General features: G+C 46.0%; 1 protein-coding gene across 2 annotated transcripts in view; it reads right to left on the bottom strand.

The window, feature by feature from the left end:
* KATNAL2 (katanin catalytic subunit A1 like 2) overlaps positions 1–27552 on the bottom strand; it is a 597051-nt gene that overhangs the window by 430789 nt on the left and 138710 nt on the right. For both annotated transcript variants that reach the window (XM_069626931.1, XM_069626932.1), the window contains one exon: positions 19845–19971. In XM_069626931.1, the coding sequence (XP_069483032.1) occupies positions 19845–19971 (127 nt within the window). The remainder of the gene's footprint in view (positions 1–19844; positions 19972–27552) is intronic.

Below are 27552 nucleotides of genomic sequence, written 5' to 3'. Positions count from 1 at the left end.
GTCATGGTTCTGGAGCATTCAGTGAATAGCTTCCTGGTGGATGATCCCAAGGTCTCTGTGTAAAGGGGAGGCAGTAACCCTGGGCTACTGTTTCCAGCGCCGATGCATCCGAAGTAATACCTAGCCATTCTTTCACATTCTGTGACAGTCTGCCTCCCACCGGGGTGTTGTGAGTCAAGACCTCAGAGTGGTGTTGAGGCAGCTGAAGCAGTAGCTGATGTTAAAGACGCTGCTGCTTGGGTGGGCTTTGCACCTCTCTCTCGTCCACCACAAGGGAATCTTCTTTGTCTTCCTTGACCAGCCTGTCATCTCGCTCTTCCAACTGAGGAGTAGTAGTGAAAACACCTACCCCTCCAAGATGATCTGCTGGGGTGAAAATGCTGTGGCTGCCTGATTGCTGCACTGAAGGACTTGGCTGCTGCCTTTGAGGACTGCAGCTTTTCAAGGCTTTCGTCAGCCTTATTGCCAAATAAATGGGAGCCGCCAAAGCGTTTAAGGAGTCTGGATTGTACATCATGTGCAAATCCCGACTTCCTCAACCACGCAAACTGCGTATGATAGTGCTTGCTGCCATGGCCCTGCCGACGCTGTCAGCAGTGTCCAGACCTGATAGCAGAGACTCACACATGGCCTCCTTGCCATCCTTTATCAGGTTCATGAAGCCATCTCTTTCCTCACCTTCACGGATGTGATCAGCCGCCATCACTATGCAGTCCCACAGGGTGAATGAGAACTTTGCAAGGGCACATGTAGAATTAGCAGACTTTAAAGTTATGCTGCTAGCAGAAAAGACTTTCTTTTTTCAAACATCAATGCGTTTGTCATCCCTATCAGGGGGTATTGTTGTGTACGCAGCTTGCTTGGAGACAGGTGTAGCTGCTTGTACTACTAGGCTTTCCAGAGTTGGATGTATTGACAGGTAGCCAGGGTCGCTATTGGATGTCCTGTATTTTTTTGTCAGATTTTTTTTTTATTGCAGGGCCGGACTCTGGAGCCTGCCAGTTTGATGCAACCCTTTTTTTGAAGTGCCACATAAAATGGTAGAATAGTGTCTTTTTGAGGGCCTTTGTCCAATATGTAAGTTAGGTCGTCTTGCTCAAATGCGGGAGGGAGTCTACTCCATCCCAGGAATTCTACCACTCTGGACATTAGGCTTCTGTATGATGCATCTGCATGATCAGCCGGGTCTGGTTTCCCAAAATCTAGTTCTAGGGAGGTGTCTACCCCACCAGCTGTCTGTAGGGTGTCATGTAGCTCCCAAACCCTAGTCTCTTCTAAAATGAAACATTCAGGTACATTAGTGTTTAATACTAGGGGTATCCAATTGAATACCAGATGGTATCATCTGAGGTTTCATAGCCCTCATGTTAAGGATTTAAAAAAATCCTTTTTAGGTAAAAAGTTTAAAAACCTTTTCTTGGCTTTGAAGAATGTACTTTTGGCATTGATGTTTTATGTATCGCATCAATCTAGTCAACATCAGTGGTGTCGACAGCTTGACCTTCTTCAACAGTTTCTTCGATGATTTCTCGTCTCGTTGAGTACTCGAAGACTCTCCAGTAGTCTTAGGCTTATTACCCGGGCTTGAAGGCGCGCAGGGTTTCGCCTTGGCCTCATGCGACCATAGCATGCCCACTTTTCTACCACTTTTCGTATGTTTCGAGGAGGACAGGACATGATACTCGAATATTTTGCACATTTTCTTCCTAAAGAGTTCGCACTCATCTTTGGAGGATTTAGTCGGGCCGACTATGCTCCTTTCATCTGAGGAAGACGAAGAGGAAGAAGAAGGTGATCTATGCCTTCTATTTGATTTGTTTGATGACAATGAGGAGTATCTGCTCTTCGAGTGAGATCGTTTTTTTGATTTTATTTGTGAGGAGAGGAATCTCTCGACTCGTGGGATGACCCAAATTTCGAAGGAGTGGACAGGGATTTGGGGGCCAATCCTACTCACCGATAGTTTATCTTTGCGTTCTTTTAAGGCCTTACCTGTTATCGACTGACAGGATCGACAGTCAGCTGTTACATGCTCGACGCTTAGGCACCAGATGCATATTGTATGCAGGTCCTTGATGGACATCTTGACAACACATTTTAGGCACTTTTTGAAGCACGTTTTCAGAGTATTCTGAGCTGAAGACGAGGCCATTTTCTAAACGTTTGCAAAGAAAACTGAAGCACGCTGTGATTCTCGAAGCAATTGCATTTGCAGAAAAACAGAACTGAAGCCAACGGGCGCTGCACGTGGTATATGTACTCGACGATGACATCAGCCAAGATGGAGGCCCTCGAGTGACATCAAGTCAACCATCTCGATGCACACCACCCTCTGCCGAGAGAACATTTTTTCCGAAGCAACTGAAGCTGGAAATGAAGATATCATAAAATGAGAAATACATGGGAGGGCACAATCCATTCGAAAGAAACCTACTTACTTTTGGAGAACACATGGTAAAACAAGTATACCAGTAGTCATTCTTAGTCATTGAAGTTTCCGAATGAGCTAACAAAAAAGTAACTAGCTTACTAGGCCTGACAGCATTTCTCCTAGTGCAGGTGCATGAGGTGATTCAGGCGCAACACAAACTAGTGAACGGAGTCAAAGAGGAGACAGAGGGTGGGGGGGGCAGGACAGAGCTTACTAGCCTAGTAAATTCAGGTCATGCCAGTGTACAGACAGAAGTGCGGGGTAGGGAAGTAGAGATCTAATGAACTCACAGGAGGATTTCTGATGGACAAGTACATCAGTCTGCTAACATAGCAAAGACCATATAGGAAAACCCATATGGAATATCTCATTGTGAATAAGACCCCTTTGGTTTTATCTGATCACTGTTCTGATGTCTTTTAAGGTGCCTCAGTTCTACGGCTTATATAAAAAAAGAAAGGTGCAGACTCACAAAATCTAGCAAACTATCGTCCCAAGAGTTCGCTGTTTAGACAACATTATTGCAGCAGCTGTGACAGTAGAGCAAACTAAGCACTTGAAATTAGCGCAAATTCTGGAAGAATGGCGAGGTGGATTTACGTACTGTCTATTCCACAGATGCTGTAGTCAGCTACACTATATCAAGAGGATGGTGGAGGGTGGCAATGTCAGTATTTTGTTGTTCTCACTCTGGCATTTTTGACACTGTCAATCACAGCATCCGTCTGCACAAACTGGGTCACCCCTTTTACGGTTAAGAGACTTTCTACACAACAGATCCCAATCAATAGTGTGGACACCTTTGAATCACCTTCAAAAAGTATGAGTGGGATCCTTTAAGGGGCTGCTATTTCCATTTTTGTTACCTTCAACATCTCATTAAATTCCTCCACAACAATGGCGTGCATTGTTACACAATTGTAGATGCGACAGATGGCCTCAAGAACATAGGTGACAGTCTCGAAGACTGTTGAGGGGTTTTTATTTTCAAAACAGTAAAGTGGCTCGCTAAGGGCATCCCTCTCTGTCATGTGAAAGTCATCCCCTCCCTAACTCAGGCGTCCCTCAACCCAGAGACTGTCACTCGAGAATCCCTACTATCTAAAATCTGCATAGCTAAGGTTGATAAACTAAAGGCAAATGCCTTCTCTATTGATAACTCCATCAAGAAACAATCTAGGTGGTCCCTGATCTAAGTTCCCCAATCTAGTAAAATGTAATGGTTGGTGCCTTCCAGACTCTCTGGCATTACTTGATCCTACTCTTCCACATCCTGATGTTGCGCTCCCTCTGTCGATCTCGCTTTTCTCCTCCTTTTTTTTCGCACCTAGAAACACTTCTGTACAGGCGCGTTATAAATTTCACATAATTTCCTATCATATCTACTCTCTTCCCTACTATTCATCCCACCATCTCCCTCTCCCTACCACACACTTCCTCTCTCTTCTACAATTACCTCCACTCTCTGTTCTAACTCCCTAATACTTTATCGCTTTCCTCTTAACACTACTACTACACTCCCCTCTACTACTCTCATGAAACACCACTAGTACTCTTCTCTACTCCACTACTACTCTTTTTTTCTCCACTCAACTACTATTCCCCACTCTCCACACCATGAAAACGCTCCCTTCTCAACCAACACCTTCTCCCACTTTCACCCTCCTTTCACGTCCCTAGTCACCTTCCCATTAACTCTATACTCTCTCTCTGTCTCGGTCTCACCTAGTCTTAATAACCTTGCACTCACATACCAACACACACAACACTTTCTTCCAACAACCAATATTTTACCTTGCACACTCCTCCCACAATTATCCACAATGCTCCTCTGCTCCATCCTACCTCCACCTGGTCTCTTCTTACTCCTTCTCGTCCCTTCATACACAAATAACCCCCACCTTCCCGTTTCCTGCCCTTTTATCCTCCTACTTTATTTGCCCTCTACCTCAGCTGGTTCCCCAGGCCAACTGCTGAATGTCCTTTTTCCCATGGGTGGTGTTGCAAGTACCAAAACATACAAAGGGGTCTTATGTCCCGCCTCTTTCTCCTTGGCGGGTCAGCTGGTATCGGCCACATCGTTCACTCAGCCAGTTCATGTGAAGGCTTTCCAGCTGGTGAGAGATGCTGCCTTGGTGAGGGTATTGTTGCATGGCCCCAACCCAGGTCCATCCATGCAATGTCTCTGAGCATGCAAACAATATTGGAGTACGCCGCGGCTTGACTGGTGTTGGCGTTGTGCTGGTTTGTGCCGCATTGCAGTTTGGTGTGTTCAGGTTTCTGCATGGTCTGCTCTGTATCCAGTCAGCTCAACTTTGTCTCTTTTTGGGTGGTGTTGTTAGTTGGCCGTTTGTAATGCTTGAGCTAACATATACATATGGCGCTGGTGTGCAGTAAATTCTGGGGGCACTCTGAGCCATAATGGATATTTTCAGCATCGTTAGCAGTATTTTACTGGAAAAACATGTTTTCAGCGTTATTCGTTGCTTATGTTGGTCTGCAAGGCTCATCCAAGGACACGGTGTTCGCAAAAACTGGGATCCGCAGGTGCAGGCTGGTTCCTGATATGGTTGCTATGGGCATTGTTAAAGTTGAGGGTTAGTTACAGAGTTGTTTTCTTTGCTGTTTTGAGAAAGGGAAGAGCTCTACTCCTTGAGGTTACCGTAGGTCACTCTGGCTGGGGACTAGCGGTTGGCCGCCAATGCGCAGACGCTCATTCCAGAAGGTTCGAGAAAATGCCATCCCGCCTTTGTCGAGGGCTTATAATGCGGTACTCCGGAAGGGTCAGGCAGAAAGCAAAGGCCTCAGATATATGTCTGTCCCTGCACTTTTGGCAGGCAAAACACAGTTCCACTGCAGGGGCTGATAATAATGGAACAAACAGAACAAAATTGACCAGAATTGGGCAGTACAGGTATGGAGTGATTGACATTGGTACGCATTACATACATGCAGGAACATGAAGAAACGACTGGTGCCCTCAACCCGTCGCACAGACGACACCTGAATTTTGTTACATCTGGATGAGTTGTCATCATCATCATCATTGATTTTCATTTTTTGTACAAGTTTATCTACAGTAAAAAACGGTGGTCCAAACTCAGTCGACCAGAATCCACCTTCTGACCAACTGCCATAACATAGTCTCATGTATACAATATCGTTTTCAAAGACCTGTTATAAAAGACAGAAGACAGGATAAAACTAAAAGCAGCATAATTGTAAATAGCCGCCCTAGCAGATAAGACAGTGAGCAAAATTACAATCAGTTGTATATGAATTAAGGTTACTACAAAATAACTTTCAATCTCCTAATGCTTTAAGTGTTTTTCTCAAAATGTCTAGCAGTGACCGCACAATTAGCAAAGAGGAAGCAATTATATTCGTTTTAGCTATCAGCAGATAATATAATGCTGGCATACATTGATTACACTTTTATGTTCTATATATAGGGATTAAGAAGTGCTAACAAGGTGCTGCATAGGCCGGACAGAAGAAAGTTGGTGTAACAAATGTTTGCCCGGTGCCTTGTAGATAAACAATGACAGTCTAACGGCGTTGCTTGCTAACAATTACCCTCTTAACAACACGTCATTAAAATATTCTCTAGTAATTAATACACATTCATATTGCACAGAATAATTAACCGGGAATATGATCAGTTGTCAGAATTGCATCTATTCTATGTTGTGGTTTCACGAGTTCTCGCATTTCTCTGTTCATACTGTATCTCACCCATAAACTGTGCTTGATGCTGTTAAAAGATTGCACTGTAATCGTATTTGGTTTGTAAAGCATTTTTATTAGACAAGCATTGTTTGATGTGAGCCAGCCAGGGCATGAAGAGTGAACTAATTAGCATACTTCAAATATGGCTCAGAATCAGCTTTGTTAAAACAGCTTTTTCGTTACACAAAACTCTCAGCCGTAACAATGCAGGTTTGAGTTTTAGTTAATTCTCCAAAAAAGGCATGTCAAGTTCCTTATGCATTGCCTTATTAGGCGCAGATGGAGGTAGACCTAAATGTCACGACTCGCTCCCTTCGCTCCCGTTCCCACCACTTGGGGGCATGATTTGGGGTTTATTCCCTACTGGACTTTTCCTCCGAACATTATGCTACAGTGCTGTGATGAATTGGGAGCGCTAAATCCCTATTTTCCAAGCTACTTCCCTTCCGGATCCATTCCAGGTTTTTGGCAGCCAGCATGCTTCTTTAACCAAATGACTATGCTTCCCAGAATGCCTGGCCCACTGCTCCACCTCCACCCTTGCAGGACAAGGTTGGGTGGAGGATAGGCAACACCTGTGGCTGCAGGTGCAGCAATCAGCACACCTGAGGCGTGTGCTCGTTAAGCAGCTTTAAAAGCCTCAGTCTTACTTCAGTCCAGCGCTGGTCATCGTTTGCAGTGTTCCTGTTTTTGACTAGTCCCTTGTTCACTGTTCCTTGCCCTTTTACCTAGGTCCTGGTTCCTGTTTTCTTGTTCCCTCCGCCCTGAATCTCTGATTCATGCTCTAATTGATTTCTGCACCTTTGTTTCCCTTTTTTCCTTCCTCTGTTTACAGGCAGCATTTCTCAGTGCTTTCCCTTTTCTAATGCAGACCAGTTGGTATTTCTTTGACTCTGTCCTTTGCTGCTGTTAACCCGTATGCCTTAGCCTTCCTCTTTAGCTTCCTGTCTTTTCCTTGGAAGGATAGGGAAAAGTTTGCATTGGTTATTTAGCTTTTTCCCTGCTCCTGATCCTTACTTCTTTTGGGATCCATTCCAGGTTTTCCTTAGCACTTCTGCATTTATTATCCCATTTGATTTTAGGTGTGGTGTGCGGTTGTTAGCTAGCTCCTGTGTGAATGTTTATGTTTTCCTCACTATTTGTTATCACTATTTCAACTTAGGTATTTAGTTTTCTGCAGCGGATCACTCTCGGCTGCCTTCCAGCCTTCACCCTTGCCCTGTCGGGCTCCCCACATAACAGCGGATCACGCTCTGCTGCATTTCAGCCTCCGCCCTTGTCCTCTGGGCTCCCTGCCCTGCAGCCTGCCTCGCTCCGGCTGCCTTCAGCCCTTGTCTTCTTGGGCCCCCTGTTCTACAGTCTACCTCTCCCTGGCAACCTACAGCCCGTGCCCTCTGGACCTTCCTACTTCTCCCATTGCTGTTCTAGCCTCTCGGGGTCCCAGTTCATCAACAGGATTCATGGGCTAGCTGACGTTCAAGAGGTTTATTCTCGTCCTTGTGAGTACAGTTCTTTAGTTCCCTTATTTGATACCATCAGAGTGTTAGTTCACAGATCCTGTCATTGCTTGCCCTCTACGTGGGTTTAGCGCTGTCAGTACCTGTAACAGCAATTGGGGGTAAGGCGCTTGCCGACTTTCCTCGCGGTCAGGTGCTTACCCCACATCCCTTTTCACATATTGGGTTTAATATCACACTCTGTTTGCACTCCTGGCTTCTAGCATACATGAGTCGTTGTTCCTATGTGCACATTTCCCTTGCCATATTCGCTGCCTTAGTATTCGCAGGACTAATCCTGACAGAATGACCAGCCCAAAATACCCATTGAAGATGGCAAGTTTAAGAAAGAAAGGCAGCAAGGCCTCTAACAAGTTTGTACAAAAAGCTTCCCCTAAGTTTACCTGTGACAATCAAATCACTAGTCCTGACTTAAATGAACTCCTTGTCACGAATGGGCATTTACGTGCAAAGTATTTTTCCCATAGGATGGCACATCCTACATTGCCTGATCCTAGTTCTATCTTTTGTTTTGATCCCGATTCTATGTCAGCGCACGCCTTAGCCGCAGAAAACAACACACTGTTAGACTTATTATACAAGAGTCCCTCTGTTGTTGAACCCCATGATTCCAGTTGTGCTTCACCTCAGATAGAACAGTTTCATGATACAAACATAAAGAATGGAGGGGTTTCTTGCATAACTTCTGTTTTCTACCCTCAGTCTAAAGCATACTCCGTTGCACAGGTACATACTGTAGTCCCTAATGCCAAGAGGTCTAATGTCAATAGTTTGTTTAAGGGAAACACAGACCAAGTTGGTAAGAGAAACTATAAATCACAGAACCTGCAAGCAGTAGAGGACAATGTACAATCGGTGCACATCCAGATTGCTAGTGCAGGATCCAGCCCTGATGCCACTATGCCTCCCCCTGTGCCTACTGATAGTGATGTACAGTTAATGCAGGGCATGCTAAGAGCTAAGCTTGAGGAGTTAAGACAAGAATTCATTTCTTTACAAGAGGAGAATAAAACCTTACACTCTTTACTGAATACACCTCAGACTTTATCTGTTGATGTGGAGGAAGTGAACACTGTTCAGCCCCTGAGTGCAGAGACTTTGGTAAACCATGATATTTGTCGATATGTTAGATCTATTGGGAGTGAAGGTCTTTCCTCTAGCACAGCGCTTAATCTGGGCACAGTTTCTAACAATTGTTCTGCTGTTTGTCAGGGATTGCAGTTAGCTGAAGATTTACAAGCCACTCCTTTACCAAAAATTACCTGTGTAGCAGTTTGTCATAATTCTGAGCTAGCACACATACAAGCTTCTGATTTCCAAACACAATCCACAATGGTGGCATACACAGATTCAGTCACTACAGTAGGCTTAGGCCCTGCTCTTGATACAGCTGCTGAGACTGAAGTAGATGTTAAAGCTGATGTGGAAAACGATGTTACCTCTGGGTTCACTCTTCCTTCTGCCAATTCTGATCAATACGAACAGTCAGAGACAGTACAGATTTCAAGTTCTGATGGACTCATTCCACAGTATACAGAACCAAAAAACCGTCAGGCGGTCCCTGAACTGTTGATTGATAATCTGCCTCTTTCAGAAGCTAAAACAGAGGAATGGACAATTGACGAAATCCTGATTAACAGAGACTTTACTATGGTGATTCCACTGGTTGATTTTGACTTCTACAAAGAAAGAGACTCTGTGTCACCCACTAAAGAAAGGGACTGCAAGGGTACAGCTCAGTCTTTGGTTACTGGTGCCAAGGAGTCTACTGCCCTAAAGGTGCCCTTCATTCCTGAGCCACCAATGTGTCTGTCAACTTCTGAGACTTCTGTCTGTCCTCCTACAACCATTGACTCTTCTATGATCCAATCCACAGCCCTGCAGTCATCTTTGGCACACGTGTCTTCAACCAATGAACCGCTGTCATGTCTGCCATTTACTCAAGAGCCAGTCCCAAAGACCTGGACATGTTTGTATCCAGCAACCGAGATTGCTTCAGCTTGCATGCCTTCAGCCTCAAGGTTTCCCCTGGCCTGCCTGTCTTCAGCTACAGTGACTCATCCTGCAGATCATCCTTCAGCTTTAGAGCCTCCGGTAGTCCATCAAAAGTGTATGTCTTCAGTCCCGGAGTATACTGAGCATTTGCCTTCAGTTCATGAGACGCCTGTATCCTGCTTAGCCTCGCTGCCAATATCAGAGGTATACCTGTCTACACCATCAGATCCTGCTGTATTTTCTTCTGCTCCAGCGATTCCTCCTGAATCCCAACCATTTACTGTCGATGAACGTCTAGCTTGCCTTTCTTTTGCTTCAGGAGGAGCACCAGAATGCCTGCCTTTTCCACAAGACGATTCTCCCAACTGCTTCACTTTAGCATCAGAGCCTCCTAAAGATGCAGCATCAGAGTTTGAGACTTTTGCCAGCTCCCGCTTCAGAGTCATCAAGCTGGACCAAGTGGTGAGTCTGAACCACTCACCGGGGTGTGCACAGGGGGTGGTGCAGACCGGCGTATTACCTACAGGACTTGTGCAACAGAATTCCGCCAAGAAGCACCAGTTGGGTGCTAGTAGCCAAAGGAAGGGAATGACTGCTGCAGTTCAAAATGTGTCTGTTATTGCTCCTTCTGCGAGTGTGCCTGAAATACCAAGTACTGCGTCTATCACTCCTATCAGTATGCCAAACGTCCCTGCTGTTGTATCCCACGTGCAACAAAGTGGCTACACGACTGTCACCAGGAGTACCAGCCTTGTACAACCCATTGGACTTCCAGGTCTCCAAGGCGTAGAACATGTGCAGTCAAACCTTAGTCACTTTCAACCACAAGCCTTTTCCCAGATGGATGACAGAAGGAAATCTGAACCTCTACCTCAGCCGCCACCTTCTCTAATGGCTGAACATAAACCTTTCCTGAAGCCAGCAATTTCCTCACCTCCCGCATGTCCACTCTCGGCAGAAAGGCTAACAGAGCTTCTACCATTGTCTAAGGCATGTTGCACCAGCCTGCCTCCCTCCTCAAAGACTTATAAGGGTCCACTCCCAGTGACTGAGTTTCCTGGACCTTCCAACTCTGCTTCTGGTCCTGCAAGTCCTTCATGCCTTTCTTCGAACCATGAGTCTCTTCCTCACCAGAAGCCACCGTTTCCATCAGTACCACCTCCAAAGACAAAGCACTCCTATCATGGAAGTCCATCTGCCTTTGCCCACAGGCCACCATTTCCATCAGTGCCACCTCCAAAGAAAAAGCACTCCCATCATGGAAAGAAGATGTCTCGTGCGGGTGGCGGGCACCCGAAGACGGCCGTAGGAGGGGGTATACTGTCACGACTCGCTCCCTTCGCTCCCGTTCCCACCACTTGGGGGCATGATTTGGGGTTTATTCCCTACTGGACTTTTCCTCCGAACATTATGCTACAGTGCTGTGATGAATTGGGAGCGCTAAATCCCTATTTTCCAAGCTACTTCCCTTCCGGATCCATTCCAGGTTTTTGGCAGCCAGCATGCTTCTTTAACCAAATGACTATGCTTCCCAGAATGCCTGGCCCACTGCTCCACCTCCACCCTTGCAGGACAAGGTTGGGTGGAGGATAGGCAACACCTGTGGCTGCAGGTGCAGCAATCAGCACACCTGAGGCGTGTGCTCGTTAAGCAGCTTTAAAAGCCTCAGTCTTACTTCAGTCCAGCGCTGGTCATCGTTTGCAGTGTTCCTGTTTTTGACTAGTCCCTTGTTCACTGTTCCTTGCCCTTTTACCTAGGTCCTGGTTCCTGTTTTCTTGTTCCCTCCGCCCTGAATCTCTGATTCATGCTCTAATTGATTTCTGCACCTTTGTTTCCCTTTTTTCCTTCCTCTGTTTACAGGCAGCATTTCTCAGTGCTTTCCCTTTTCTAATGCAGACCAGTTGGTATTTCTTTGACTCTGTCCTTTGCTGCTGTTAACCCGTATGCCTTAGCCTTCCTCTTTAGCTTCCTGTCTTTTCCTTGGAAGGATAGGGAAAAGTTTGCATTGGTTATTTAGCTTTTTCCCTGCTCCTGATCCTTACTTCTTTTGGGATCCATTCCAGGTTTTCCTTAGCACTTCTGCATTTATTATCCCATTTGATTTTAGGTGTGGTGTGCGGTTGTTAGCTAGCTCCTGTGTGAATGTTTATGTTTTCCTCACTATTTGTTATCACTATTTCAACTTAGGTATTTAGTTTTCTGCAGCGGATCACTCTCGGCTGCCTTCCAGCCTTCACCCTTGCCCTGTCGGGCTCCCCACATAACAGCGGATCACGCTCTGCTGCATTTCAGCCTCCGCCCTTGTCCTCTGGGCTCCCTGCCCTGCAGCCTGCCTCGCTCCGGCTGCCTTCAGCCCTTGTCTTCTTGGGCCCCCTGTTCTACAGTCTACCTCTCCCTGGCAACCTACAGCCCGTGCCCTCTGGACCTTCCTACTTCTCCCATTGCTGTTCTAGCCTCTCGGGGTCCCAGTTCATCAACAGGATTCATGGGCTAGCTGACGTTCAAGAGGTTTATTCTCGTCCTTGTGAGTACAGTTCTTTAGTTCCCTTATTTGATACCATCAGAGTGTTAGTTCACAGATCCTGTCATTGCTTGCCCTCTACGTGGGTTTAGCGCTGTCAGTACCTGTAACAGCAATTGGGGGTAAGGCGCTTGCCGACTTTCCTCGCGGTCAGGTGCTTACCCCACATCCCTTTTCACATATTGGGTTTAATATCACACTCTGTTTGCACTCCTGGCTTCTAGCATACATGAGTCGTTGTTCCTATGTGCACATTTCCCTTGCCATATTCGCTGCCTTAGTATTCGCAGGACTAATCCTGACACTAAATTACTCTTAAATAAATTATTGTCCTGGATGTATAAAAGGAGACATATTGAAAAAGCCCCAAATTACCATTCCACACGTTGCAGTGGCTCTTGTCTTGGCATTGTATACTCTTAATAGCAAAAGCATTGGTTGTGCCTTGTAAGCTTTAGCAAATCGTGCTATGACCCCTATGCACTGACTGCAGCATCCTGGATGATTGCTTTTCTGCATGCTTATTCCCTTTAAGGCTACAAGTTAATGTCACACACAAATAGGCATAATAATACACTACATTATAATTATAATAGTATGTTAATTGGTTATTTATAACGCGCTTAATACGAAAGAGGTTTCGCACCTGTGTTGCTCTGTGTCGTCTTGCTTCCAAGACAAGTGCATTGCCCCTGATCTATAGTACCCATGGCATCATATTATCGTCAGCGTAAAAATACAAAGGGCCTGATTTACAAAAAAAAATGTCAATGGGACTTTCCCATGTTATAACCTGTTTGTGAATCAGGCCCAAACAGTTTTAATATTTGTTAGTATTTCGTCCTGGAGTGCGCACCATCACTGATGATTTCATTAGATTGACACGCAAACACATACGTTCAGTATAAATATCAATGAGCTGCTGCAAGGATCTTGGAGTTCCAGCCAGCAAGACTGGGCCTCATTCCGAGTAGGGCGGTAAGTATAGGCGATTACCGGTACAGTAATGTACCTCAGCGCCATGCCATAAAAGGGCCCCAAAAGCCCTTACCGGCAACAAGCGCACCGTACATAACACTACCGACATAGAGAAATTAGTGGTAACCGTAAATAGCGGTCCCCGCTATTTACGGTCACCGGGAAAAAACGTCATCGCACAGGAACGGGAAGGAGCACGGCGGCCATCTTTAAAATCACAATCCATTGCCATCCTCTCCATACAGGACCCGGAGGCATATATTGATCAGAGAAATAGGCGTTCGAGACCAGCATCATGCCCAAAGCATTAAAAAAGGGTGCTGCACGCATAAGGAAGGAGCGCTTTACCCAGGATGAGCTCCAGGTACTGGTCGACACTCTGCACGAACATGCAGACACTGTATTCAGCAGTGATATGCGGAGGCCCACCGTCGTCAGGAAGAAAGAGATCTGGGCCTTGGTGGCACAGAGGGTGAGCGCCGTGGGAAACACACCCCGCACCACCAAGAACTGCAGGAAACGGTGGGATGAGCTCCGTCTCAGGGTGCGGGCCATCCTCTCAGCAAACAGAAGTCAGGCCCTGGAGACAGGAGGAGGGCCAGGTTCCCCCATCAAAATGATGCCGTGGGAGGAAACGTGTGCGGCCATGATGGGCACAGAAGCCATAGAAGGGGTTGGAGAAATGGAGTGCGGTGCAGCGTCATCCGCTGATGGAGGTGAGTGTTATGAGTCAAGACTGAACATGCATTCCTAACGTAAGTCACTGCTAAGGGCTGGGCAAGGTGTCACGTCATGGTTGGGCAAACCCCCCCACCCCCCAATGAAATCATGCTGTAACAAGTGGGACCCAGGCTGATGTCAGGTGCAAGGCTGTAACCCATATGGGCCATACCACACAAAGAGGCCGAATCTGTGATGCACACGGGGCAGTGATTGTAAACATTGCGAATGTGAGTCACCACAGTACTCCGCCAACATGAGTGACCCAGACATCTGCATGCATTTACCATCCAAGCCCAGATCACTGTCCCACTCACCACCCAAATGTCAACAAACCGCTGCAATCCCATTGTGATACCATAGGCATGTAGAAATGCTGACCCCCAAATCATTGCTCATGCCGTCTCTCTCTCCCCCCCCCCACAGGCAGAGAGCATGACAGCGAGGACCAGGAAAGCACCCGGGCCAGTACTTCCAGGGGCAGAGTCAGGGGCCGCTGCATACCTACAAGCAGGAAGACACACAAGCAACACCACCTGCTCCAGCAACCCCCATGGAGGGTCCACAACCCCCACCCGCACCCCTACCCATGCCTGCAGTGCCGCTGGACACATGTCCCATGCTGCACTCTGAGGAGTCCAGTGTGGCTGGTGGGAATGTAGCCATGTGCCTCCTCGATGTGCCAGACAGCCCCCCCCATCAATATCGGGAGCCAACGTGGAGGACACCAATGACATTGGCCATACCCCTGACACACCATCATACAGCCACGTGGCACACAGCGACTCCGGGGAGAGTGATACCCCAGGGCTCACAGGGCAAGGAGTACAACCTGCCTGTCCTGTATCCACTTCCCCTGCAGAATCTCTGGAAAGGCCTGCAGGCCCAATACCAAGCCTGCCAAGCACATCGGCCACATCGGCCATGGATGTAGTGCACTCCCAACATCTCACAGGCCTCATTGAGGAGTTCATCAGGGACAATCGCGAATCAAGGGTGGAGTGGCGCAATTACCTTCAGGCTCTGGGCAAGGTGATCACAGCAAGCACAAACCGGCTCTGCGACGTCCTTGGCCGGATCGCAGATGCCCTGGAAGCAGCACACCCCACACCACAGCCCCAGCGGGAGGACCCACCTTCACAAAGCTCCTCCACCCAGACCAGCCCAGTCCGTCGTTGCCTGCGTACATTGCGCCGCCACGACATGAATCCCCCTGGCTCTGGGAGTGCACATTGACCATGCCGGCACACACATGTGGCCTATGTTGTCCTAATGGAACTATTGTGGGGTTGTTGTCGGGGGAGGTGGAGAGGGGTGAGGGTGTATGTGGGAGTTGGCGGGGAGGGGGGTGAGGGTGTGTGTGGGAGTTGGGAGGGAGGGGGAGGGGGGTGATGGTGGAGGTTTTGTTGTACACGTTAGAACCTTATTCAATACACCGGTTGATCATACAAAAAAAACAGAGTGGACATTGATCATTGTGCATGTGTCTTTTAATGTTCCACAGTGCATGGTGTACATGTATCCCCACACCCAGTGCCTGATGTCCTGTCATCCTCACATCCTCAGCTGACTAGTGAGTCAGAAATATTGTCCGATCAATGATTGCCGCACGGCACGTCCCTCCTGTGCATCGGCACCGTGATGCTGTCCTGCCTTTCCTTCCTCCTCCCCCTCATCATCATCTGGTCGTAGCAGTTCCATGTCAAGGGGCAGTGGCACGTTCCGACGGATGCACATGTTGTGCAGCATTACACATGACATGGTGATCTTAGACACCTTCTCGTGGCTGTAGATGAGTGCCCCACCCGACCGGCTGAGACAACGAAATCGTGTCTTCAACAGGCCGAAGGTCTGCTTTATCACCACCCGTGTACGGGTATGGGATCTATTGTAGTCCTCCTCGTGCCTGTTCTGTGGGTTGCGGACCGGGGTCATGAGCACGGCTTCAAAGGGTAGCCAGCATCACCTGCATGAGAGTGGAATGAAGGTAAGTGTTTGTAAATTCATGGTGGAGAACTGTACTAGTCTTACATGGCAGCAGGTGATTACTGGCCATACACACATGTCCCAGGATGCATTCACCCCATTACTGGCCCGGCTATGTGTCCTGTGCAATGGAATGATGGAGGGGGTAGCTTCTTCATGATGGGTTATGGTGTGCACTCACGTCTTGTTGCATGTGCATCGTATATTTATGCAGCAGTGTTGGACTGCATTCATTGATGTGTTGTGCGAGTTTTGGTGACAGGGGGGGTTGGCTGTAGTTAGTAGCATACTCCTCATTCTGCACTGATCTGTGCCATGGTGACTTGCAGCAAACCTATGGGTGTGCAGGACCAGTCACACGCTGTGGGATCCCTGTTAGACTCACTTCTATGCACTCCCAGGGATGACTGTCCTGTGTGGTGAGATGCAGGAGTCTGCGACATGGTGCTATTGCACTGCATGGTGCAGGATGCCCTTACGGGGTGTAAGGGCCGCCGATGAGTGGTGCATGTGTTGTGGTATTTGGGCAGGTTTCCTGTTAGTCATGTTGTGTTAGGTGTCGGCTCTAATTCATCACTGTGTGGTTAGGTAGTCATGTGCAGTGTCACTTGCCTTAGGGCACAGTGTTCTGTGAGGTGCACATCGTGCACTGGCGTGAACATTCCCACCCAGGTGAAGTAGGCATCCCCCCCTTTCCCACCCAGGTAAAGTAGGCATCTCCCCCCCCCCTCCTTTCCCACCCAGGTGAAGTAGGCATCTCCCCCCCTTTGCCACCCAGGTGAAGTAGGCAGCCAACATACTCACAGCCCCAATGCACTGCCATGGCCCATTCAGGTTACTCACCAAGCAGCCAGGCACGTCCTCCGGCATGTCACTCCATGTAGCGTGGAGTTCCGCAGGACCAAGGAGTCATGAGTTGATCCGGGGTATCGGGCATTCAATGTGTGATGGCTTTACTGGCATTACACATCATCTGGACGTTGATGGAGTGGTATTGCTTGCGGTTGCGATACGGCACCTCCATGGCATGCTGGACCACCAATTCAAAGTGGGTGCAGTCGAGGGCACCTATGCAATTTGGCATGCCTGCCAGTGCATGGAAGGTAACTTTTGTATCATATATCTCCTGGGGAGTCCAGGGTAGGGATATGTAGTCCCTTGTGTGGTTGAGGAGGGCATCCAGCACTTGGTTGAGTATCCGGGAAAATATGGGCTGTGAAATGCCATGCATGTGTCCCACTGTATGCTGGTAGGTGCCTGTGGCAAGGAAGTGGAGCACAGGCACTACCTTCAGTAGAGGGGGAATGGCAGTGCCGATTTCTATGAGGCTCACTATATCGTCATGTATCAGGTCCACTATGGTGGTAATGGTGTCCCAGTCAAGCTGGTACAGGGTGTGGATCTGCTCTGGTGTGAGGTTGAAGGGGGTGGCTCTGATGCGGGGGATTGGGAGCTGCCGGCGTGTTAATGTTGGCTGCACCGGTAGGGCAGCTGGGCCTGTCTCACCCTCCTTCTCCTCCTGTGTATCCTCTGTGGTGGGGGCTGTGGTTGTTGTTGTTGTAGTTGCTGCCTTGCAAGCAGGGCCTCCAGCTCCAGGAATGCTGCTACAATTGGTATCATCTTGGTGTGGGAGAGGGTGTGGTGTGTGGGTGTGCTCCTTTTGTGCTGTGCCAGACTCCATTGCCTCCACCTGTGCCTCTTGGAAACACTGCTCATGGTTCTTAACACCTTCTAGCCGATGCTGTTATTTACTCCATGCCGGTAAGGTACTTTGCGGCCTTGTGGAGGCTGTTTTTTGCATGTCTGCATTACTTGGGATCAGCTCCGGTTTACGCCATGCTGCTAATTTCGGCATGAAGTGTCGGGCACGCGCCACTAGACCGCTATTTACGACCTCGTACTTTACGGCGCCGTAAATAACGGTCTGGTAGGTCAGAATAGCCCGTAACGGGAAAACGATGCCGGTAATCCTTTTCCGGCATCGTTTTCCCCTTACCTCCTAACTCGGAATGACCCCCACTGTGTTGTTCGTAAAGGTCAATACAGGGATAAACTTAAGACCAAAATGGGAGACACCGGCTTTGCAAAGATTTAAACAAACTGTTAAAGTGAGGAAAGTAGTGGGGCTAAAACAAAGCCTGGTCTACCCCCATTGTCATTAGAGAACGTGTGCCCCACCCCTAAGCAAAATAAGCAAAAGACGTGCAGGTCCATGGAGGCAAAGCTATACTAGCACTTACCAAAATTGGTACCTGTTGGGCATGTGCAGAGGCGGATTTCTTTGTTTTTTTAAGCGCAACACGACACAGCTGCAGCACAATGCAGCGTCCCATCAGGCGCAGAAAAAGGGAATGACAGTTGGGCAGGGCGCACGTGGCAGGGTGTGCCACGAGCAATATCCTGAAGAATGGGCCCCGTTCCGAGGGAGGGACATTCCATGAGTATGAAGGAAAGGGGACGGAACGTAAGAGTAACCACGAAGTACAGTGACCATCAGGACCAGAAGCTTGCACATGCCTCATGGCTCTTATGTATACAGACCAATAGGTATCAAATCTTCCGGGACATCCTTGCCACAGCTTTCTTCGATTAACTTTATCGATGCTTGTGCTAATTAGATAGAATATGTGTAGATTAGCCACATAGAAGAACTTGGAGAGTAGCCAATGTAATAACCACCCCGCTCCTGCTTCTTCCAACACACCACCAAAATACTATACACGCCCACTGGGCTAGCCACCCTATGCACAAACACACACCCAAAATAGTAACACACGCTTGCAATGAACAACCACGAACACTGGACATTACCCATATGGACACAACAGGCCAGTGCGTACAACTTTAAATACTAGACACATAAAACACACTCCAACATATCAAACAGTCACATAGAAAACAACCCAGGCATTGGGCGTTACCCTTTCAGATACAACAAGCCAGTGCACACAAGCAACCATCTGCAAGCCAACACAAACAGACGCCAGTTTCTCCTGGTTGTGGACCTATCCCATCACTCTACCGTCACTAACCAAGCCTGTCCTCTTTCTTACAGTGCCACGTGAGCACCTGAAGACTGCCCCTGGGTGGTAGCGGTGGGTCGGTATAATTCAGCATTACATAACATGACGGTGGCTGTCCTTCCCCTATGTGTTTCACTGCCGCCTCCTTGCCCCTGTCCTCCCATCTACTGCCTTCCCCCAGCCCTTCTACCCCATCCTTGACCCACCAGTCTGCCATGCTTCCCTTAACAACTTTTAACAGTGCACGTCCCTGCAGTTTTCTCCCTCGTGCCCTCCTCCGTCTGTCCTTTCATACTCCCATGCCACGCCCACAGCCATCAATTTATTTAATTTCCAATACTACATTTTCCTTTTTTTGTGGAGCTACTAAAAATGTTATTAGTAGTCCGGCCTGATCCCATGTGCTAATTACTGAATACGCTGCTGGCTTGGCCCACCCGCAAACCCAGTAACTAACGCCACATAAATATTCCAAATAATATTCCAAATAAATTCCCCCCACCTGATTCCTCTCTCCCCTCTCCTACTCCTCTCTTTTCCCCTTCCATTCTCCCTCGCCCTGTCCATCTCCTACTCCCCCCCACCTCTTCCCTCTCCCCTTTCCACCCCCCCCACCTAAGTTAATTGCTCTTTGCACTGTTTTGTTGAATGATTCAAGATGTACATTTTGCTCTCATTGTTAAATGTTGTTGTTATTTTGTATTTTGCTGTTCCACTGTACAGCGCCTTGGTGTAAAGCGCTATATAAATAAATCAATCAATCAAAATACAATATGGAGTAATATATTTGCAAAGACTGTTTTCACGCTCTCCTCAAATGCTTACGACTTAGAAGTAGAAGCGTAAAGTGCATAAAGAATTCAAATACCAAGTCATGCCTTACAGTATGTTTAATTATCAATGTAATAATACATGCAAATGACTAGTGTAAGCTCTGTTTATACCTGTTTTGGGCTTTCCTTTTTTGGATTCTTAGACTCTGTGCTCCTCATCGAGGTTTTAGATGTCGGACGCTGGGCTGTTTGATGTTGGACAATCCTTGGAAGAGGCTGTGAAGAATTACTTGCAGTCCTAGGATACAAATGAAATATTAGATGTTCCGTTTCAACAAATTGCATTTATATAGCAGAAATCGACACCATCTGCCTTTTAGTCTGAAATGCAAGTCAGTCACAGAAGGTTCATCACTACCCAGTTCTCGTTGCCCTTCGGATAGAAAATCCTCTATTTTCAACCATCCAACATTCTGTTTCAATATCGCAATATTTTAGGAATCTCTGCAAGTAGACCTTATTACTCAACTCTTATTAGGCAGCAGGGAACAACGGGAGGTGGGTGGGTGACGATTTAAAGAATTAATCCAAGTTAAACAATTATCCCACAATGTGTTTTTGATTAAGAGCTTTATTACTCGATTTAAACCCACTAAATGAGTAGAGAACAGGACACCTGCCCTACAGCCTGCTTACATGTTCCCAGGTCTGTATGAAGCTGTATTGAGTGTAGGGAGCAAAACATTCATTAAGACCATATATGTGATCTTAGCCTGGAGGAAGCCAATAATAGCATGTTAATGGTCTAGCGGCTTGGAATGGATTGCTTGCATATGGTCGCAATAACTAGAGGGTCTTGCATATCCTTGTTTGCCTTTTTTAATTGGGCTGGCAAGCTTAAGGACAATGGAATGGACATTGCCCAGAGCAACTGCCAGCTTTTATGATTATTTCAAAGCGTTCTATTTATAACTTGTTGCTGCTTTTAATCAAGGTCCCTAATTGAGTGGAGATATGTTCAAACCTGGGTCACCTTATCGTAGAAGGCCAAAACCTTTCTGGGTTCATAAAATGGAACAATTACTGTCTAATAATGCCTATCTGGAAAAAGGTTACTTATAAAATGTGTTTATTAAAAAATATATATTTCCACTTCGATTTTATCCAAACTGTATAATATATTGGAAAATGTGTGCATTTCTGGACTAACCAGCACAGAATCCCAATGCATTTAGTGGTGTTACAGCGAGGTTGAGTTGGGAATCATTAGAATAAATTGTTGTTCTTCAATTGTTAGCAGCTTAAGCATCAGAAATAATTATGTATGTCTATTTGATGTGTTTTTATTCTGTGTAATGAGTATGTCATGTAAGAAATAATATTACATACATATACATGCATACTTATTTAACAAGAATAGCCTGAGTCATCATGAGTTCAATTTGGAACACCAAGGGAAAGCTGGGCAGGATCATGGGCCTCCCCCCATTCCAATGAACACCACCAAAAGAAACCACGAAAAACTGTGGTTTATTGTTTTGTCGGGTACCAGGAGAGGAGCCAAAATTTTAAAAGGAGTCAAAGATCACATTAAATGCAAAGGAAATTATTGCAAAAGCAATACATACATGTCAACTTCTCGAGGTGGGAATAAGGCAAACAGACTGTTCAGGTTTCAAAGCGTAAGCTTTATTAACAGTAGTCTCAACCGGAATGATAAAAACAAATACTAAAATAATATGCAAACAGTTTGGTCATCTGCCAGGGGCTCTGGTGCTTCAATATTCTCTTTCATCCAGTCCGGAGTCCAGTCCGACTCTTTGTCCAAAAAAAACCTAGGCAGAATGTGAATAGGTCTTCCTCTTTCTTTTCCTCGTTGGGATTGCGCTTCACTACTCCCTTTTGTACCTGGAACTCTCTCTCCCTCTGAAGAATGTTCCTTTATAACCTTAGGCTGCTTGTAAGATTCCTTGGGACGCAGGATCAGCCTTAAACGTTGACACTACCTAGTGCCAATCTCACCAGAAACTGTTTGTGCCTTTTTGAAACTCGCCGGGTGCTTTAATTGTCCCCAACACCTTCGTAGATTGCTTTCCTTTAAACAGATGGGCTATCCTTTCATAAGATGCGAGTCTCTGCCAGCCTCTCTCTAATAACACCTGTCTGTGTTGCTAGCTTCCTGCTCTGGGTAGAGGGTGACGGCCAAATACCTTGGAGCCTGCCCAGAGCAGGCATATTAGCTCTACAGCTCCTTTAGGCCCGGCCCCTCTGTCTCGGCAGCTCCGCTTCGTTGGAGAGTACGCAGGTTACTTGCTTGCCGCACAGCTGATCACAGGCTGGGATCGCGCTTCTAGAGTCACGCCCCTTTTGGGAAGTATCTTCTCAACGCTGAATGCAATGTGGCTCATCAGTTTCTCAAGTCACGCAGTTATGAATGCGCCGGCGACCGGCCCCTCTCAGTTTCATTAGCACTCAGTCCCTCTGCAGACCTGAATACTTCCTCTCAACTTGAACTACTTGGCTCCAACACGCCAACTTATTTGGTCATAAAACTTAACTTCAACAACTAACTTCTTCTTTCCGTAGGTTCTTATTAAGCCCCTTCGTATCAGGAGACCTACTCTTCAACAGCTGTTCCCTGCCCAACGAACAACAACATAAGAATAAAGTACCTTGCCCAGTGATCTTCATTTTCTATTTGATGAACGAGCCGTCAATCACTTCCCTAGACCCACCTCCATTCAGCCTTTTACCCTTCCAATGCCTGATGCTAACAGAACTCCTTCTGGCTTTCTTCTTTGGAAATGCCCCTTTCACAATACAATAAAGAGAAATGAAATCATCCAGAAGTTCACAAAATGATAAGAAACAATTGAAATATTCATTTGAAAAAAATACATTATTTAATGGAACTGTCTGGCAATCCTTTGGCCCTGTAGGAGAAGAAATGGCCTTCCATACTCCCTTTGAACTAGACCTGATACACACTTAATCCCCTTCTTTAATGGCTAAAATGGACTGAAAGCACAATGGAATTGAAGCTCCCCAGAGAAATTGCCAGTGGTTACTATTACTTCAAGGCGCTACATACTTTGTTTGGCCTTTTATTGCAATAATCTTGGTGAACACATAGTAGTTAATCTCTATGAACTTCCCTTCCATAGCGAGTCATACTACACAACCAAACATAAACAACAACAAAAACAAAGGAGAAAGCAATACAGGTGAAATTAAGGATAAGACTGATCAATGACCACTGCAGGGAATCGTGTGTACCTTCTAGTCATTTATAGTGACTAACTGTACCCTATCCCGTACTCTCTTACTTTAGGTAACGGATCCTGGCTTGCAAGTTCCAACAGTTCCATGATTTCTTAAAGTAGAATTACAATGGAAATTTCATGATTCTCTCCATCCAGTGCTTTGTACACTAATACAACTAGATGCACACTCTTAATGGCAATAGGGCCTTTCAAGAAGAAAGTGCTTCATACAGTCAGGCCAGCTAGCACTAGAATTGTGGGTATAGTTATGGTCAAGAAAATCAATGCGCCACGGAGGACAAGGTTTAGCTCATCTTCTGAATGTCTTCTGAACTAATGATTTCCAAGTCAGACTCCTAACCGTAAGAGCAGGGAAGATAAATGGGTATCAGGTAATAATATCGCCACATATATGGTCGTCGTAAAAAATATTGCCGGGAAAATGTTGTGGCGATATTATTTGGGTGACCATATATATGGCGACAGGGGCAAAAATAAAATGTAAAAAAAAAATGTGGAGGTTGCGGGGGTGTCCCCCGCATGTTCCATGCAATAATGTCACCACAAAAAACGACAATTTTTCGGCGAAATTTTTGTATGGCGATATTTTTGTGGCGACATTATTACATGGAACCGATAAATGAAAGTTATGATACACTATCAGCAAGGAATGAAGTCATTATGACCAGTTTTCATTAAGTTTATTTGATTGCTTGCTCATAAGCTTTTGGTATATAAAGTGCAACCATCACAAAGTAATTAGGAATGATGGGATGGATAGATTCATGCCTTAAAGGCCATCTAATGAATGTTATACTAGCCGATACTGGAAGTAAGAGCAGTTGGGGCGAGCTACATGAAGCGTCCTTGGTGTGTTTGTACCGAATCTAGATGCGGAGTCCTGCATTAATTGCAGCCTGGTCTTTGTACCTACTTTTGCTCAAGGGTTACATGCATTCCTTGCCCAACATTATCGAATAACACACTTTGCACTTCCAAACACCCTGCCAAACACTGTCTGCTGATATCCAAACTCTTTTACACCAATCCAAACTGACATCAGAAATGATCAGCCTCATTCAGTAATTCTCACTGACATTTGTAATGCTAGACGACAAGCAATGCACCCTTTGCTGTGATGCGAGACACACTGTCCTTAGGGTGCAGCCAATGACACCTTTAGTTCTCCCAGACCTCTCCACCACTAGGCCTAAAGTCAGACTTCATTCACCTTTCCACTCTCTCCATGGTCTGGTGTTTAACGCAAATCCCACTGCCTATGCTCAAGGGTTTGGCCATACCCAAGATTTCACATAAGGTACTGACTGCCCTGCAGCGCAGGCACTGAATCCCATCCCAATGTAACTGTGATGCTGGAAATGCATCGGAGGGACAGGGCCTCCGCATCCTTGTCCTTTACTGTTTTTATCATGTGTTCTGTTGTGTTTTCCACGCAGGAGTTCATGTGGGACTCCTGGCGGTGCAGCTCTCTTTTGGTTTGTCGTACAGACCCATGGGATACCCTTATGGCACCCATGGGTGGGGTTACAACCCTATGCCCCTAGTGTATGTTTTTGGGCACCTGTGTGTGACCCACAGAGCAGGGTATGGGCGTGTGGCAGCTTCATGCTGAATTTGACAGGTGCCCTGAGTATCCTCCATTTTGGGATACCCAGGCCCTGCCATTGGAATCAGTTGATTCCTGATAGGAAACAAGATGGCCCCTATGGCCTCTTGCTTTCTATTGCCTATTACCTTGTTTTCCCAAAGTCCTAAGAAGCCCTGACTCTGTCCCTTCCCCCTGACCGGCTGTTGGGTAGAAGTTCCATATATGGTGTTGTTGTGAAGTCCAGGCCAGACTGGCTGAGCCTTCCCAATGACTGTATGTTGTGGATACAGCCTGTGGGTGGGACCTGGGTGAATGGAGTGTGTGACGAATACACATTCTGTGCTGTGGGTGTCTAGTATCTGGTGGTTGACACAATGACTGAGACAGCCCTGCCTGAAACCGGTATGAATGCCGTGTGGAGTGTTGAATGGCTAGGTACTTGTCCCAATACACATAACATGTTGTGAGTGTCTGGAGAGGAGTGAATGGCCTGAATGCACTATACTTTAATTACGGAATCCAAACAAAAGTTGGAACAGATTGAAAAATCCTTTCAGGAGTTTAAGAAATTAACTATTGAAAAAAAGACTAATAAATTAAAGAAAGATATTTAATTATTTAAAAAGGAACAGCTTTATCCTTACCTTGCGGAAGACTAATCCCCAAACAGTTTGGAAAACTAATGCGTATTGGAATATGGGACCCACAAATACCAACAAAAAAAGATGGGTCACATTTTCAGATACATCATCTAGTAACTCAGGTAATGAGGAGTCTAATAATCAAACCCCGGGTGAGTTCCCTTTTCGAGGAAGGGGCTTGCGAAGAGGCCGCAGAAATGCCCCCCAATGTCGAATGAAACACAACATGTTCATGCAGAACGCCCCCGGACAAGGCATGATGCATCGGGACTTCCAGACGCGGAATCAAGCTTACAGATGGTAAGTGAAACATTGCCAATCTTCAATCTCTCCTCTCGCATATTAACATTAGCAGAAATATCGATCCTGAAATGTGGTCCATCATTTGTTCCGACTCCAAATCTTAGTGCGATGTCGATCATAAGCGAAATAAAGGGCTTTTTACGTAAACTGAGGCTGAAGTTCTTCTTTTTGAATAATACGGTTCCCAGAGAGCCTAAGATCTCAGGCCTTTCGAGGCCTTCCACTTTCACTCCCAATTCCAGCGACTTGCCATCAGAGGTTTTGATTTTTGAAAAGCTAGTTCTCAAAGAAATAGAGAAAGTGATTTGTCATCCCAGAAATCAACAAGGACCCAATTTAAGGCTTTCTGAGTTCCAGGCTATTCAGACACTAGCCTTGGATCTGTCTATAGTCATCAAGGCTGCGGATAAGGGAGGGGGGATAGTTGTTTGGGATGCTGACCTTAATGATCAAGAAGCATTGAGACTTTTACATATCCCAGGCCACTACACCAAAATCGCGAAAGATCCTTCAAAAATGATTAAATTGAAGATACTTAAACTCACTGAGGAAGGAAGCCATTCCGGCTTTCTTTCTGCCAAAGAAGTTGAATATATCAATTTCTCAGAAGACTGTACGCCCTTATTTTACATTATGCCCAAAATACACAAAGACATCGAGAACCCCCCGGGACGTCCTATAGTCTCGGGTGTGGTTCATTGCTTGAGTCTTTATCAAAATATATTGATTTTTTTATCAAACCATTGGCAATGGCAACTCCTAGCTTCCTTCTTGACTCAAGAGATGCCATTAACCTTGTGGAATTCAAAGCATTTGATTCTAGTACACAAATATTAGTCACACTTGATATTGAAGCACTCTATACGAATATCCCTCAGGATAGAGCAGTCGGGAGCCTACAAACAATGTTAAATCTGCGTTCTTTGCCACATTTGGTTCCCACAGAATTTTTATGTAAAGCCGCAGAGTTGGTCCTTAAGAATAGTTTCTTTAAATTCAAGGAGGAATTCAAGGAATTCTTTTTACAATGGAAGGGCACGGCCATGGACTGCAATTTTGCACCAAATCTGGCCATTATTTTCATGGCCCTTCTTGAGGAAGAAAAAATTCTGACGGCATTTAATCCATTTAGAGATCAAATTCAATTGCACCGTCGGTACATTGACGATATACTAATGATTTTGGATGGTTCCTCAACATCATTGGTATTATTCGTACAATGGCTTAATGGCATAGATTCAGACATTCATTTTACTTTTGAATATTCAGTTTCCAGGATTTCTTTCCTGGACTTGTCCATTTTTGTTGAAGAAGGGCACCTCTGTACAGAATTACATAGGAAACCCACAGAGAAAAACACAACATTGAAATATGAAAGTCAACACCCTGCCAGTTTGCTTCGTAACTTACCTTATGGTATGTTTCTACGGCTATGCCGTAATTGTACAGATATTGCTAATTTTGTAAAACACACAGCAATTCTGGAAAAAAGATTACTAGAACGTGGCTACCCCAGGAAACTCATAAAACATTCTAAAAAGAGAGCTCGATATATGAACAGAGACCTGCTATTGTTACCCAAGCATGATACTGGTAAGAATGAGGAGCTAGTATGTGTCTCAACTTTCTGTCAACACAATAATGCAATTAGAGGTATTATTCTAAAGAATTGGTGTATACTAAATGCATCAGGTACTATTATACCTAAACCCCTGTTTGCTTTTAAAAAAAGTAAAAATCTGAAGCAAAAGATGACTTGTGCAAGTAGAATTCCACCAAAAATTCATACCATTCGAGACACCAATTTAAATCCAGTGGTGGGACATTATCCATGCACCTCATGTGTTGCATGTAAGTTTTCAAACAAAACTACTTCATTTAGCTCACACAATAAAAGGTGGGACCTTTGCACTGTTACCACATGTAAGAGCAAGAATGTCATTATGCCATTCGCTGCCCATGCCAGTTGATGCATGTTGGGAAAATAACTAGAGAGGTGAGTACCCGCATCAACGAACATCGGTCTAAGATTAGAACCCGGAACCTTAAGGTCCCCATGGTGA

Source organism: Ambystoma mexicanum, chromosome 6p (genome assembly GCF_040938575.1).
Source record: "Ambystoma mexicanum isolate Mex_15411 chromosome 6p, UKY_AmexF1_1, whole genome shotgun sequence".
Lineage (NCBI taxonomy): Eukaryota > Metazoa > Chordata > Amphibia > Caudata > Ambystomatidae > Ambystoma > Ambystoma mexicanum.
Note: the sequence above shows the minus strand (reverse complement) of the source record. Positions and strands in the feature narration are given on the sequence as shown.